Source organism: Amblyomma mixtum, chromosome 4, assembly GCF_055824585.1.
Source record: "Amblyomma mixtum isolate Tamu chromosome 4, ASM5582458v1, whole genome shotgun sequence".
Classification (NCBI taxonomy): Eukaryota; Metazoa; Arthropoda; class Arachnida; order Ixodida; family Ixodidae; genus Amblyomma; species Amblyomma mixtum.
The window spans coordinates 9,798,394-9,815,308 of record NC_143015.1 but is presented as its reverse complement, the minus strand read 5'-3'; the positions used below and the strand labels follow the sequence as shown (position 1 = coordinate 9,815,308).

General features: G+C 52.0%; 1 protein-coding gene across 2 annotated transcripts in view; it reads right to left on the bottom strand.

Moving 5' to 3' along the window:
- The window catches only part of LOC149345658 (uncharacterized), a 192,081-nt gene extending 181,980 nt beyond the window's left edge, over positions 1–10,101 (bottom strand). The window contains exon 1 of one of the 2 annotated variants that reach the window (XM_089586165.1): positions 9,052–10,101. In XM_089586165.1, the coding sequence (XP_089442291.1) occupies positions 9,052–9,922 (871 nt within the window). In that variant the 5' untranslated portion in view covers positions 9,923–10,101. The remainder of the gene's footprint in view (positions 1–9,051) is intronic. The other variant, XM_089586166.1, reaches the window with a different exon arrangement.
- Between the last annotated feature and the right edge of the window lie 6,814 nt (positions 10,102–16,915).

The following is a 16,915-nucleotide window of genomic DNA, read 5'->3' as shown; positions in this document are numbered from 1 at the left end:
CCATGACAATTTTAATTCCCATATATATGTATACTATGTATATATGGCATGTGTGGCATTGTATTTTGAATGAAATTTTTTCGCTGCTCTATAAACAAGGGCTTGATTTGATGCGCCTGTTTATTTTTCCGTTTCTCTCATGGGACCTTTTTTCAGCTTTATATTGCAAAAACAGACTGATCGCCACATGCAGTTCACATGTTCTAACCGCATAGAAAGCACAGCCTTGGTCAAGTTTTTTTCAGGTCACATGGGTTGCTTTTCAGCCGTATACTGGGAAACTTATGGCTCTCGGGATATCGCTGTACGATACGATGAGCCCTCGTCATCGCATTTCAAAACCTTTTGCTCTTCCCCGTTCCCCACTAATCGACTAAAAGGAAACCGTATTTGTCCTGAAAAGTTTTAACTACGACTGCAATTCTCAGCATCATCCAAATGGATGTCGGGCTAGCATGTACGGCCAATCAACGCGTTTTGAACCAGAATCCAACTAGAGAAAACAAGGTATATCAGCTAAGTAGCAATTCACATTCTTATTTAGCTGAAGCGCGTTGAGTGAATGGAGATTGCTGGTTCTAAGGAAACCTACATATCAGCATTGCATAGCGGAGGCGGAATCTCGCCTGGGAGAACAAAGGAGCCAGTGAACACAGGAGCGAGAGAGAGAGAGAGAAATGGACGGAAAGGCAAAGGGGAAAAAAGGAAAAAGAGCGGCAATGAAATGAGTTTTCTAAGTGTCCAGCGACCACCATGTCACGGGAACAGAGGGCGCGCACTCGCGCAGGAAGTCTAGGACATGATTACAGGGAAAAATTTCTACGAAAGGGCTCGCACCGCAGAATAATGGTGTTCACCTGCGACATTCTGACGCACTCATGCAAAGATGCATGGACCACTGGCGGAAAAAGAGGTCCATTATACGGTCCTAACTTCGATTTCAAAAGTAGCCAAAAAGTAGCCAAGTAGCCAAGTTCAAATTTTTGTCGCCACGCTGTCCTAAAAGTAGCCAATTTGGCGCAAAGTAGCCAAACCTGGCAACCCTGTTCGGAGGCCGCCGCCGAGAAGCGGGCCGTCCCCGTTCGCCCAGTCTGCTGCTGCTGCTGCTGGCCCTGTTTCCAGAGCGGAGGAGGAGAGACATCCCACAAACCCGCTTCCCCCTCCCCTCGCCCGTCTGCCGCTGGACGACCCCCCCTCCTGGCAAGAGCGGCCGCGCTGCTGCTCTCAGGGCAGCTGAAGGCCAGTGAGTAGAGCGACTGAACGCCAGCCTGCCTCACCACTGGTCTGCATTGCACGCATTACGTCGTCAGCCTCTGCACACTGCGCGTTGCGAGCGCGCCGTCGTCACATCCAGGAGGGCACGGCCAACCCCCTTGGAAGCACTCGGTTTCACAGGGATAATAGGGCAGAAGGACAGGTTCAAGAAGACACTGAGCGAACGAACGAAGGCGGCCTGCAACGATCGACCATAGACAGGGACCAGTCTTGCCGAAAACTGAACTTGTATAAGCTACAAAATAAAAAAAAATAAGGAAGCGTATCGCAATCACAGGCATATTCTACAAGTAAAACGCGTGCCTCCGCACTGAATTTTGGGCGTGGATCCCATGGCCTATATTACACCGGCATTCACTTGAACACGACAGCAACAAGTCTTCTTCGGCGCATGCAGACGTCCCGAGTGTGAATGCAGTGGCGCGAAAACCTTGTAATTCAAGTCTTCGCGGCGATAAATGTGGCTGAATTTCGATGGAGGCGAAATTCTAGAGGCCCGTGTACTGCGCGATGTCAGTGCACGTTAGAGAACCCCTGGTGGTCGATATTTCCGGAGCCCTTCACTACGGAGTCCCTCGTAGCCCGAGTCGCTTTGGGACGCTGAACCCCAATAAACCAAACGGGTCTGCCGGCGCCGGACAAACGTTAGCGTGTCGAGAAAGAGGCAGGGAATTAATATTTGCCGAGAACAAAAGTTCGGCGCAGTCGCGCGCAGAGTCCCTTGGCACATCAACAGCGGAAGCCCGCCCACGCGGTTCAAAGGAGTGACGGCGACAGCCGGAACACATATAGGAGCGAGCGCTCGCGAGCAGAACTGATGATCAAAGCAGTGACGGCGACACCTGGAACGCATGGGGGGAGATCGCCCGCGAGCAGAACTGCGATGAATGGCACGCGGAAGCACACAGCGCCTGTTTACGAGAGCGCACAAGACGAGATACACTGCGAGACAGTCGCGTGCGATGCGTTGCTCTGCCAACCAACTCGGCTCTGCGCGACCACCTAGCTGCCACCTCACTAAATTTGCAGGCCTTTGCCCTGCAGTGGGCGCAGTCAGGCTGATGACGATAGGGGCAGCCTATCGGTTAGGGGAACAGAGAAGCAGGACGCCCTTCGGACCACTGTCCTGCTCTTGCGCACTGCTACTCCCCTAAGCGATAGAGGGTCCTCCTATTCGCTTCGAAATTGCGGCAACCTGTCCCTTTCAGTAAAGAAGAGACAGACGAGTTTGAAACGACTGGCGGCAAGATTTCTAAATGCAATATTCACGCCGACAGACGCATCTTTTTCTGAAGAACAAACGTGAACACATCATCATCAGCCTGACTATGCCCACTGCAGGGCAAAGGCCTCTCCCATGTCTCTCCAATTAACCCAGTTGCCGCCACGTTGTAACCCGCAGACTTCCTAATCTCATCCGCCCACCCAACTTTCTGCCACCCGCTACTAGGCTTGCCTTCTCTCGGAATCCACTCCGTTACCCTTAGGGACCAGTGGTTATATTGCCTTCGCATCACATGGAGATAACCAACTTTCACCCAGGACAATAACAGGATGGAGTCACAAACGTACCTACGAGCCAACCAAGGCGTGATAGAAATGCAACGCAAGACGACGTAGGCCCTCGTCGGGGCGCGCGAGCGTCCAACTGCAGGCACAAATAAAGTTTATTCCAATCCAATCCAATTAAAGTGTCCCTTCACGTCCGCTGAATGGGGCACGCCAAAAGCTCCGGTGCCAAGCGCGCACGATGACCACTGCTACAGCGGCATGCATACCGCATTTCCGCCTCCGAAACGGGCCTCATTCCTCTCCCGCCCACGCCGGTGGTGGGAGAACGGAAGCGCGCTTTGGCCGCGTCCAGCGCAGCAGCACGCATCAGCGCCGTTTAGCCGCAATGCGCTCCGAACGTGCCTGGGCTGAAATGAGGGGCGGCAATGACGCAGAAAATAGAAACGCCACCCCGCGTATATCGCCCCTCGGATCTACGTTCGACGCCGCCGCCTTTCTTCTTCGTCACTACGCCGCGGGCAGCGATAAAAATGAGCCGCTGTTTCTTGTTGCATCGCATTCGGCCGGTCGTCCCGTACGCACGTATACCTCACTCACCACGCGCCCCTGTTTCGCAACACCTGGCGGGAGGGGGGATTCAGTGGCGTCGTTTGCATGCCGATGCAGTTCGCGACGAGCGGACTTCCTCGTCTGGCCGCGATCGCTGGAGGTGCGATACGCCGGCGGGCTTACACAAGGCTGCCAGGACGACAACGCGTGTAGACCGCGACCCCCGTGTCGCCCGAGCAGTAGTTAGGTTAGGGGATTAGGTTTCGCGACCGACTGCTGCTGCTGGCAGGGCCTCCCTTGGGAAGGCGCCAGGACCACCGTTAGGACGAGCACGTTCTCCGCGAGAGTGGCGATCGTAAGATCCCGAATCAGCCGCCTCCGTGTCGCGCCGACCAGAAGTGAGGGAGAGGAGGTGCATCGGCGATCGAGCGACCGAAAGAAAGCCTTTCGCCATGTAACGTTCCCACCTAAAGCCATAGGGATGCACAATATGGCGACGGAACTCTGGGTAGCTCGTCGTGTGCCTCAGTACGCGCGTCTATCGAAACCCCACCGGGAACAGATATAGTGCGAGAAATGCAAACTGGATACGAATCCACGCACAGCTCCGTATAGGCCCCACCGATATAGACAAATACCCGTATATGAATCCCATCCCCAGCAACCCGAGCACCTCGCCGCATGGCGGAAAGCGCGGTACAACACAGTAACTAACCGTAACACCAGCAGGCAGACCGCGGCGAAGTATCCGGAGTGTCCAGGAAGCGGCCTTCGCGACAGGGTTAGTCGGCAACCAACCCTCGTGCAGCGGCCACCGTTGAGGTGAAGCACGCGGAGGCGGCGGCTACCGCCTTGGCCATTGCCTCAGCGGAAGCTGGACACATTCTCAGCGATTCGAAGACAGCAGCTCGAAATTTTGCGAAAGGCAGAGTCCACGCCGCCGCCATCTCTAACCTTGAGAGACAGGCCAGTTTATCACCAAGCCGCCATACTCAAATTATCCGGGTCCCTGCGCACTCGTCCCACCCGGGGAAAGAGGTAGCCCACCGCATTGCACGAGGATCCGTCAAGAGGGCCTGCTCAAGCCTGGCCCGCGCATGCATCCCGACATCGTAACGACAGGCTTACGTACCCAGCCCCCGATCAGCCTTTGGCCAAACCTGGGCAGGTGGCCTGGAGGCGACCATGGGCGAACACTTTCCCCAGCCCCGATAAAGACTCATGTATACAGGAGTATTCTCTGCCCAGTGTCAGCTATACAGTGGTCGAGACAGGGCCGACTTGGCTCATATACTGCACGAATATGTCCACGGGACACGCCGCCGATGGACCTGCAGGCCTGGAACCGCGATTGAGAGGGAGGTGGCGGTGTTCAGCTCCGTCTGGTCGGCTGAATTCCGAGCTTTGGAAAGTCGCCGAGCGCTAACGGCTCCTGGCCACTTCACGCGACTAGCAGCGAATCCAGTGGGGAATGAAGAACCGACTCGACCTACCAAAGAGAAACTCTGAAGGAACTTTGACGAAAGTAACTTGTACCATCACCTGGCTGTAGGTAACTTAGAAAGAGAACCAGAGAACAACTACATCCCATCTGGCCATTCGTCCTGGCTCTTCCAGGCGGTGCTGCCCGGCAACAAAAGACGCATTTATCGGCGTGAAAAGTGGATTTATGGAAGCTGTTCCGCCACTCGATTCAAACTGGTGACCCCCCGACCACCTGCGTGTGAGTCCCAGCAGCGTGCATGCCTCAGGCCCGCAGCCCTGGCCACACGCTCGAGCACTAAGCCAACCTAGAAACACCGTAGTCGTTTTCGCATTTTAGCCTCCACGCAAACGCTGCCCGGATCCAGCCCCGCCACCCCAGCAGTCAAACGCGGCGGCATCACAGGGTGATCCCCACTCCACAGGCCGTGACAGGAGAGAGCGACAACATTCAGGCTGTTGGGACACGCTGCGCACCACCCACGAACGTGGAGTTGTTGCGGAGCCAAGCGACCGCACACTGAACGATGGCCATACGTATTCCCGGAAAGAGGAGCAAAAAAAAACCCGATGGGCGACGCCGGGGATCAATAAGGTTGCTGCTCCACTTGCCCGCTGGCGCATGTCGGCCCCACACAAACGGAGCCACACCGGGGGTTTCACTCGCGCCGATGCCGAGCATTGCTGCCGCGCCGGGCGGAGCATTTGTGCGCACGCGAGAGCGAAACGCCGCAGCCGCCCGCCGTTTGTGTTGGAATAGACACCTAACTTTCGGGTGCGTGTTCGCTTCTTTGTAATGATGCGCGAGACATTAGTATACATGGATGGCGGCTGTTATCCTCCTACGACCGCTAAATAATTTATAATCGAATGTCTTTCTCGTGACGTTCCGGTTTCAACAGCCGAACTACGACGTCCAAGTGAGGCTATAGGTCACGTGAGGTTCAAAAAAGCCGCAATATAAACGCTGCTTCTGCATTCGTTTTCATTCCGGCTCTTGAGGAAGGCTGGCTTCAGCACTGTAGTGAATTAAAACGATGGAGCAGCGATTTTATCGCAGTTTTCCATGCCTCACGTGACATAAAACCACTCTAACATCACAGCCATCGTTGGGCTTCTGAAACCGAAACAGCATGGCAGAAAAATTCGATTACAAACTACTCGATTGCAATGTTCAAGAAGAACAGCGCGAAATAGACAAGGACTACAGGAAGATACAGGTCGCGAAGGTCAGCTCGGCCTAGCGCGACAAGCGGAGCTCTATTTGAGTAGTCGGTTTCTGCTCAAAAATAAAGCGCTTTAGAGCGACTTATTAAATCAAATCACGAATACATTTAAACGCAAAATTTTCACCCCTGTCCTTGCACAGAGTTTGGCCGGTCCGTCCACATCCCGAGAGTGGAGCCACGCCTGTCAGGCGCCAGTGCGGGTGGCGGAAACGCGGCGCGCCGAGGCTGTTCGCGCTGAAGGAAGAATGCGCGCGCGTCCTGTCCACTGCCCCCTTTGTTGTTTGGCTGTGTCTGTTAGCGCAAGACGGGTCTGTCGACTGGCCCTAGCTGGGCCGCTATCAATCAATCAATCACGCGTGCAGACTGAAAGACGCGCGTCGCAGCAAGCCGCGTCCTGCGAAGCGCCGACGTCAACGTGCAGGTCGTGAGCAAAGGGCAATTAGTGCGACATGAACAACAACGGTGTTCCTAAAAACTGTCGACGCAATTTCGTACGCAGAGAAGCACAGGGCCTGTACAAAAGACACCGCACCAGAGTGAAAAAAATTATCCCCCATGAGTCCTCACGAGATTACCAAAGACAGTCCTTGCAAACACAGCAGTAAATTGGTTTTTGAGAAAAATAAATGTCGCAGTATCTGTCTCACATATCTCGGCGGACACCTGAACCGCGCCGTAAGGGAAGGGAGGAATAAGGTGGGAGTGTAAGAAAGAGAGAAAGAGGTGCTCTGGTGGAGGTCTCCGGAATAATTTCGACCACCTGGGGACACTGACATCTTTTCATCCTTCTGGAACGCGCAGTGTTTCTTTGTGATGCGTTCTCTGGTGTGTTCGAGCACACGATCATATTCCTCGCACGCGCTCTTTACAGGGCTCGCATTTGCATGTACTCTGTCCGCGTTTGTTGTCTATGTCTTGACAGCTTTTGCCCCTATGGTCGGCTCGCTGTCTACATAAAATGTCTACAAACATTATTGTGCCCCATGTAACCGCGTGACACAACTGGAAAGTAAACTGAAAACAAATACTTGCGCCAAGACACCGATAGCTCGCAATGATTCAAAGTACCCATGTCATACATGCTACGTCACCGTTGCTCCCACGTGGGTGCTTACAAGTGACGCAACGATAAGAGAGGATAAAGTTTCTTCAGTGACAACCTTCCTAGTGTATGAATGAGACGAAAACATTGAACACCGCACGTGCGTTCCTGCAGCGGGGTGATAAGCGTAGCAGGTATTAGACCACAACATTTTCATGACCTGTGAGCAGTACTGCCTAGTTATGTTCGAAAGCCAAGCGTAAACGGTCTGAAATACGATTTTGTTTAGCAAGATGAATAAAGAATTTCCATTATTGGTATTATAATGAACCCTGCCTGCTAGATAACGTTCCCTTAGCACTCCTTCCATGGTTCCCGATTTTTATATTTTTATAGCATATACTTATTCGCTTTTATGCCAGAAATGTGAGCAGGCTGGGGGAAAATAACGCGTAAAACTACCAGCGGAGATATCCGATCGGCAGTAATTTTTTGCACGCGAACGCTCGCTCCAGAAGGGCGAAATATACTTAAGCCGCTCGAGATAGTCGCCAAATAACGCAAAGAGCGCACTTTCCAACTAGTCTGGTTTCAAACACGTCATTCACTACGGCGGCAGATCATGGGGTACGAGGCAGATATAGTGGTATAAATTAGTCCATAACAAAGGTCAGCCGAAGCATTCGACGGCGCCGCCATGCAAAGGCCGGAAAAGCTTTCCACTGCCGTCATCATGACCACCGTTACAACCCCTACAGGACATGGGCCCCTCCAGATACTGTTCCATGATCGCTTACCTTCAACAACCAGCTCTAAGAACAGTACGGACAAGCACGACTTGGCCGCGCGATAGACTTCACACCCCGCCCGTTAGAAAGGGCATAGCCACGGATTGACGAGTTATTTCGTCCTTCTGCGCTAGTACATAACGAAATTATGATGAACCATCCACTCCAACAGCAAGCGTTGCGGTCCTGCCACCTTATCCCCGCAAACTTCATAAACACATCGGCCCTCGTTCCCTTCAAACCCATCTTTACCCTAACGGGCCATCGGCTACAGTCATGCTCCACCCGTTTGATCCTCTCGATTGCCCCTGCAGATATCATGATCCGCTGTCAGTTGTATGTTTTAACCTTATCCCAGCAGCCATCTTCTTTTCCACAGCGCCGCACTCAGTCCCGAGTCTCGGCCGCCGCGAACGAAATTCCGAGGCGGGAAACGAAGCGGCCGGCAGAATCCGGAAGGGGCCGTCCTACTTCTTCGCCGCCAAAGCTTCGCAGCGTCGGCGGCCCCAAATGGGACAAGTCGACCTCCTCGCGGCGTCGAGCGGGGATTTCCAATCGGGCACACTGCACTACAACAGCAACAACGAGGTCGCTGCTCAGACCCGGCAGCAGTGCTCGCGACAGCGAACGGGCCCAACCTCAACTGGGCGGGACGGTGCTTTCGTGGGATACGGTTGAGCCCGGATTAGCAAGGGATTAACTGGCCAAACGCACTAATGTATGGCCAGGCCGAAACGAGAAAAGAACACCCGGAAATCGCGGCAAGAAATGTGTCGGTACGCCCGCGACCAAGGAATGAGCTCGCGAAAAAAACTCCGCGCTGTAAATGTCCACCCAAGCTAGGCTCCAGAGGCGACCACATGTGAGCGCACTTAAAAACTCACTCGCAAGGGGTTTCCGTAAGGAAATCAGCGGCGCTCGAAGTCTCGTCGTAACGCACGCTCACGCAAGGAGGCAGAGCGACTCTCGACCGCGCATCGGCTTCGCAACAGCTGCCCCCTGGCATCCCTCGCCGCATCGCGGGAGGAGGGCGTGGAGCATCATCCACAGCTGGTCGCATTCCAAAACACGGCAGTGCGTCGCCCCCTTGCAAGTAGGCGCGCGCTGTGGCCGGAGGTAAACAAAGCCACCTGAAACCGTCAATGTGGGGGGATAGAGGATAGAAGTCACTCACCGATCATCAGCAGGGAGACGGTGAGGTGTTCGCGTCCGGTCGCCTTGAGTGCACCCAGCACGGTGCCCACGATAGCACAGCACAGACCGACGAACGCGATCATCACTATGAACCACCGGATGCTCACGGTCTGGGTGACCAGGACGCCGCAGCAGTGCTTGGGCTCCACCACCTCGGTATCCACAACGCAACGGGGCGGCCTAAGCCTAGGCGGCGGCGGAAGGTGCCTCCTCGCAGACGACGACGGAGGGGGCAGCGTCGCGTACGGCGGCGGAAGGTGCGCGTTCAGGATGTCGGGCAGCACTTCGTGGTGCGGCGGGCCCGGCTCCAGCCGGGTGGCCCCCGCCGCGACGGCGTCGACGTTCCGGTGCCGAGCCAGCGTGGCCGCTCCTATCCCGGGCCCTGGGCGACCCGCTACGCTCGGGGCACTCACACCGACATCGCGGCAGCTCACCTCCCGCACATCGGGGCTCTCCGGAGGGTCTGGTCCAGCGCGCCGCGAGCCGTCCTCGTTCGCCCGACCGCCGCACGGCGCCGCCACCGGGCAACAGGCGCACGGCTGAGGCGCGTCATCTGACGTCATCAGCAGCGTCGACGCGTAGCTGGGCGGCATTTCGTCCGCATCTCGCTGCGGGCTTCGCGCTTCGCTGCCGAATGCTTCGTTTTCGTAGCCGTCGCCAGATGGCGGGAGGCCACTAGGCACATTGAGCTGCCCCTGCGCGCTGCGCGAACTCTCTTCGGATACGCCACGTCGCTCCCTCTTTCGGAATGCAATCCAGTTATTCCGGCGAAGCGGCCGGAAAACGGGTTCATCGTCTGCGTCAACGGCCCCGACTGCGTCGTCTGCTTCGCCCGTTCGGCAGGCCTTCATGACGGCGGCAGGTCCAGTGCACAAAAAAAAAAGAAAGAAAACAAACAGCAAGGAGCGGAGCTGTGCGTTGGTGGAGTGGCGTGATTTATGCCGCACGAGGTCAGCGGACAGGCTGGGCCCTTGTACCGCGCTCGTCGGCCCGCGTGAGAAGAACGCCGCGGCGGTGGCGAGAGGGCAACTGTGTCGGAACCATTATATCCGGACGCTGTCTGCTCGGCGCGGCGGTCTCGTCCGCGGGATTTCCTGAAATGAAATAAGCGAGGCAAAGTAATGAGACGTCCGAAAACATTGAGTGGCTCTTTGGCGCCCCACGCCAGCCGAGCAGCACCGCGTGCCTTGTAATCACCGGCAATGCACGCCTCGCGAAGCAGCCAGGGGTCACGATTGTCGACGCTCGGGGTCAGGCAAGACAACGCCCTCTGAAGCTCTGAAAGCGGGAACTGCTTCACCGGCTGCCATTAATAACGAAGCCATCGTATTGAGCGCTACAGTGTTTGCGCTAAACAAATGACGTGCCTCACTAAAAGAAACAAAAGCGAATTGGGAGGCGGCTTTGAGAAGCTAGCCACGCGTCCGCAACAGAGCTCCGTCAAGAGTACTGTACCATCGAGAGCCCTCACCGTCCGCTGTCTGTATACCCCAGGTGGTCGAAACTTCCGGAGCCCTTCACTACGGCGTCCCTCATAGCCTAGGGACGTTAAACCCCAATGACCAGTATGCCAATCGGCGATCCGTAGCAAGTTTGCTTGTTTCGCAATGCAGAAGAGCGGGTTTCGAGGAGCGGTTCAGATTCAGATCCAGAGTTTCGATTGGACGCCGACGGATATCTTGCTCCTTTGAGGATTCGGACACTTGCTTCAGATCAGCAGTTGGGATACGCCAAAAGTCTTTCTTCTTTCACTCCCTATACTCATCTCTTCCGTCCCGGCTCGGTTGAGTTGTCCACCGAGAAGTGCGACAGTTACTAAAACCTTTTTTTTTCGTCAGAATGATTTTTTTTATATATATATTTAAGCTGCATCTGTGTTGTCCAGAAGTACCAAAGTTAATACGGAGATTTGCACAAATTTTCTTGGCATGAATGTTTCGAATGCGCATGCTCGATATGGTACCATGGGCATGGTATTCGCTAATAAAAATCCTTGAAAGTGTACAAAATCGTTCCCTGCATTTCGTTCTCAACAGTTATCACCGCACTGCTAGCGTCACTGGTATGAAAACTTCACTTGTCCTCTCGCGTCTTTCTTTTCGGAGAAAACTATCCCGTCCTTCCTTTTTTCAAAACATTTACTATCATAAACACACACGCAAGTCTCAGAACATTACACCAGCGTTTTACTTTTCCCCACGCGTTGACTATCGCTTCAAAGTTCCTGCATCTTTGCAACGCACATTCGCCTGCTCATATTCATTCTTACCAAGAACGTGTCGCGAGTGGAAACACTCGCCAGCGACATCAGTCGCTATCAAAGACAGCGATATCGTTTTCGCAAAAAAATTCAGGGGCCACTTTGACGATCTAAAGTGCGCGAGGCGAAGGCCTTTCCACGCGACTTTGGCTGCTGCTATGGCTTGGATTGGGTAGTCATATCCATGACTAACTAGTCACGATTGGTTAATGACTAACCAGTCATGATTGTTTAATGAGTAACTAATCATGATTGGTTAATGACTAGTGAGTCATCTAATTAGTTGATGACGAACTTGTCATGATAAGTTCATGACTGACAAGTCATTATTGGTTAGTGACGAACTAGTCATTACTAATTAGGTTGTGACTAGTATGACTAGTTATGACTCACTTCAGATGTAACAGACTGACGGACAGAGTCATGGCCGCGAGTATGAGTCATTAAAGGCTTTCGCCTTAAACTCTAAAAAACGTAGTGCAAGGCGACTTAATTCCGGTATAGTTACGCTCGTTGCCACGGGGCGCGGAGTGGAACAGAAACAGGCGGAAATGCGCACACGAACGTCATGCAGCGCACGCTGCCGAGGTCGATCCCTGAAAAAATTGAAAATTGGCTTTTGAGGGAAGGAAATGACGCAGTAACTATCTCACTTAACTCGGCGGACGCCTGAACCACGCCGTAAGGGAAGGGAGAAAGGTGGGAGTGAAAGAAGAAAGAGGTGCCGTAGTGGATGTCTAAGGTATAATGGCGACCGCCTGGGGGCCTCATTCGGAAATGTACTAAAAAGGCACCAGAGCTACCCATGGGTACCTCGACGGAGCGACGTCTTAGGTTGGGGACCAGAAGCTTGGAAGAACTCTAACATTATCTTAATTCATAAGAAAGGAGACGTCAAGGACTTGATGAATTACAGGCCGATCAGCTTTACAAGGTATTTACTAATGTAATCGCTAATAGAGTCAGGACAACCTTACATTTCAATCAACCAAATAATCAGGTAGGCTTTCGTAAGGGATACTGACAATACACCATAATCACACTATCAGTGAGGTGATGTAGAAATGCGCAGAATGTAACCGACACCTGCATATAGCCTTCATTGATTACGAGAAAGCATTTGACTCAGTGGAAACCTCAGCTATCATGCGGACATTGCGGAATAAGGGTGCAGAAGAGTGTTATGTGAAAATACTGGAAGATATCTACAACGACTGCACTGCTACCATAGTCCTTCATAAAGTCAGCAACAAAATACCAATAAGGAAATAAGGAAGGGTGTCAGGCAGGGAGACGCGATCTCGCCAATGCTGTTTACCTTCTGTTTACAGGAAGTGTTCCGAGGCCTGGATTAGGAACAGTTGGCGTCAAGACTTAATGGATAATACCCAAGTAATTGGCGATTCACTAATGACATTGCCTTGCTAAGTCACTCAGGACAAGAACTGCAAGTATACTTGAGTAAAACACGTTTTTGGGCAAGTTGGTAACATTCTTGATTCATATTGAAGCGAAGAAGCACGAACACAAGTAGAAGGAACACGCAAAAAACACGGACGAACGCTGCACTCACAACTGGTTTACTGTGAAAAGATTTCGAGCTTAAAATGGCTCACGCATCTGCGCACTACAGAAAGAAAACCATAACAAACACGTGCCAAGAAATAACATCTTATCATAATGCCGCAAAAAGGTTGTATTCCGAAGCGTACAAAAAAACGGATGCATCACTAATGCAGCAATCTGCTTTTTCCTTTATGCGAAAGGCCTCCAGGAGTTCACGCGCCGTTTTATACTTGCTTCTGCCTAGAATTCGAACACTATCGAAACGTGGCGAACATGTCACGCATGACTGGCAGTGCCTAACCAAGTGCACATTCTCTTTGTTCTTTAAATTCCTTTGGTGCTCCCCTAGCCGGTCGTTAATACATCGCCCCGTTTGACCGATGTACACTTTTCCACATGAAAGTGGCAGCTCGTACACCACCTCAGAAGCGCATTGCAGATAGGGCGTAGTGTGCTTTTTACCACACCCGCTTCTCCTTGTTTCGCTTCCGGAAATACGAGGACACAACTTTGGCAGCTTCACCGGAGCCGAAAAAACGAGCGGCACCCCATACCTGTTCGCAACCTTCTTCATGTTATGCGACACCTTGTGTAGGTAGGGGGCAACTTCCGGTCGCAGGTTCATGTTCCTCTCTTTCTTCTTGGAGTTCGCTGTGCGTGCCTTCACTTTTTTCAGGAAAGCTTCTTCTACAGAAGTCACGACCGACAAGGGGTAGCCCGCTGACAAAATTCTAGCCAATTGGTTCTCAAAGCTAAACTGCATCTCATGGACGCACGATTTCTCAAGCGCCGAATCTAGACACAAACTAAGTATGCCTCTTTTTATCACCTTCGAATGAGCAGAGTCGAAAGGCAAGAGTTGCTTCTGAACACGAGGGGCGTACATCCAACAAGTATGATCTCTGCCCAACTTCACTCGAATATCTAGAAACTGAAGTTCGTCGTTATCCGGTGTCTCAAAAGTAAATGTTAGTCCCTTTCCATGCTTCCTAAAAGCATCTAAAATCTTGTTAACAATAGCGCAGTAGTGTAAAGGGCTCTGCTTGTCCAAAAAAATTCCGGAAGCGAAACAAGGAGAAGCGGGTGTGGTAAAAAGCACACTACGCCCTATGTGCAATGCGCTTCTGAGGTGGTGTACGAGCTGCCACTTTCATGTGGAAAAGTGTACATCGGTCAAACGGGGCGATGTATTAACGACCGGCTAGGGGAGCACCAAAGGAATTTAAAGAACAAAGAGAATGTGCACTTGGTTAGGCACTGCCAGTCATGCGTGACATGTTCGCCACGTTTCGATAGTGTTCGAATTCTAGGCAGAAGCAAGTATAAAACGGCGCGTGAACTCCTGGAGGCCTTTCGCATAAAGGAAAAAGCAGATTGCTGCATTAGTGATGCATCCGTTTTTTTGTACGCTTCGGAATACAACCTTTTTGCGGCATTATGATAAGATGTTATTTCTTGGCACGTGTTTGTTATGGTTTTCTTTCTGTAGTGCGCAGATGCGTGAGCCATTTTAAGCTCGAAATCTTTTCGCAGTAAACCAGTTGTGAGTGCAGCGTTTGTCCGTGTTTTTTGCGTGTTCCTTCTACTTGTGTTCGTGCTTCTTCGCTTCAATATGAATCAAGAACTGCAAAGCATGATCAATGAATTACACAGACAGAGCAGAACAGTGGGGCTAAAAATTAACATGCAGGAAACCAAAGTAACGTTCAACAGCCTCGCGAGAGGTCAGCAGTTCGCAATTGGTAGCCAGGTGCCGGAAGTGGTAAGAGAATATGTCTACTTAGGGAGGTGGCTGACCCGGATCATGGGAGGAAAATAACTCGAAGAATAGGAATGGTTTCGTTCAGCTGCACAGCTACCATAGTCATCCATAAAGTCAGCAATAAAATTCCAATAAAGTAGGGTGTCAGGCAGAAAACACGATCATACCGAGAATACCGAAGTAACCTGCGATTCGCTGATGACAAAGCACGCTGTTACCAAAAAGCATACAGCAAACGTAAACAGCTATCATTTATTTATTCGCACATAAATTAGAGAGACTTACTTATAACCATTTTCTGGCTGGGGACTGCAAGCAGAGCGGACAGTAAACCCGCTCTGCTGAAACTGATGCACGCGCCCGTGCAGCACGGCGACGGTGTCATAAGACAGGGCTGAGGGGGTGCCTCAGCTGTGGTAAGAAAAAGAAGAGCTGAGCAGGGAGCCATGGTAAAAGGTCCCGTTGGGAGAGAACGACACTCGCGTCCTCTCTCTACAGTGGCTCTGTACTCCGGCGAAGGAAAGAAGCCTACTGGGAAAGGGTATGCAGAAGGAGGAGGGAAAAGCAGAAGGGAAGGAAAAGAGATGGGGAAGCACACAAGGAAGAAAGGAGGCAGCGAGGAACGGGGCAAAGCAAAAAAAGTAGCCAGTAGCTATGTTCAAAGGGCAAGCCGGTGAGATTACGGGAGGGGCCGTTGTCGTAGCCCTACCGACCCGGTTTAAAAAGACGCCGGTGAGTCACGTGCTTTGTGTCATGCCTTTTCCTTATCCTGGGGCGGGTTGACAATGGACACTCGGTCGGAGCCCAAAGGGCGCAAAGGCATGGTGCAATCGAGAGGTCGGCAAGAGTTATTGACCTTCACCACTGTCACCACAGATGCGGAGGGCACCACAGAAGGTCGTTAGGGGCGAAGACTTCACTTTTTTTTTCTTCTCTCTTTCTCCGCTCACTTTCTCGTTTCTCAGCGCACTGGGCCCAACTTTATGACCTCTACTCTGAGACCCGACATCTGAGAAACAACGAAGCTCGTACAGTCCTATCCACAGCGCTCGAATGACGCACCGGGAAGCACACTTGCGCCATTTACGAGTGAAATAGCTCATAACGCGATATAATTGCGCATGTACATTGCCATGGATTGTCTTTAAAAACTATACCGGGCCTTCCGGGCAGCGGTGGCTGTCGTAAACCCTCAACAGAGCGCGGCGTTCGAGCGCTGTGGACAGGTAGATGTGCAGACGACTGTGCGTACAGTGAGCTGCTGGAAGAACGCTCGTCGTGGACAGGTGTGACGGCTATGAAGATCAGTCAGCGACCGAATCCTGAGCAAAGACTGATAAAGTAATCGCTCTTCAAAAAAGGCTGCATAGCCATTATTGATCGTCAGTCTACGGCATCTCTTTCCAGAATATAATGTTACCTGCTCTGAGGATCACTATAACATCTTTTATTGCATGTCTTCTATTTTTCTCAGCATGACTCAAAGTTCCCTTCGTTCTAAGGCAATGCTGCAGCCTAAAGCTACACGTTCTTTAACTCGCATTTCTGAACCCTGGTTCGTCCCATACCTTCGCACTCAGTACGAACTGCCATCATTGAAGCACAATCTACCGGTCTTACTAAATAAACTAAAACAGGTAGTCTCTGAACCGTCAAAACAGTTACGATTACGCTTTTCAGAATTGTAAAATGAGAACTATTGATTGAAGCGATAAATCTTCCAGCATGTCTCGATTTCCTGGTACCTTTTTCTGCACTGTTCTGTAATTATTTTCTTGCGCCACTATGGAACCAACGTCTGCTGCTGCCTTGTAAACGGCTCCAGGGCCCAGTCAAGTTGCTGCCTGCTACTTTCAGCCCTGGGGACCGTCCAGTCCTCTGCTAAATAAAGAACTGAATTTTGAATTGAATGCGGATTCTATGGTGACGCATTTAAATTCATTTTGTTCTGGGTGCAAGTTTATTGGTTTATTGGGGTTTAACGTCCCAAAGCAACTAAGGCTATGGGGACGCCGTAGTGAAGGGCTCCGGAAATTAAGATCACCTGGGGTTCTTTAACGTGCAATGACATCGCACAGCACACGGGCCTCTAGAATTTCGCTTTCATCGAAATTCAGCCGCCGCGGCCGGGATCGAACCCGCGTCTTTCGGGTCAGCAGCCGAGTGCCATTACCACGGAGCCACCGCGGCGGGGCATTTTGTTCATGTATGGGACCCCACAGTGGAATCATTTACCTTTTGACATTCTGAATAAGA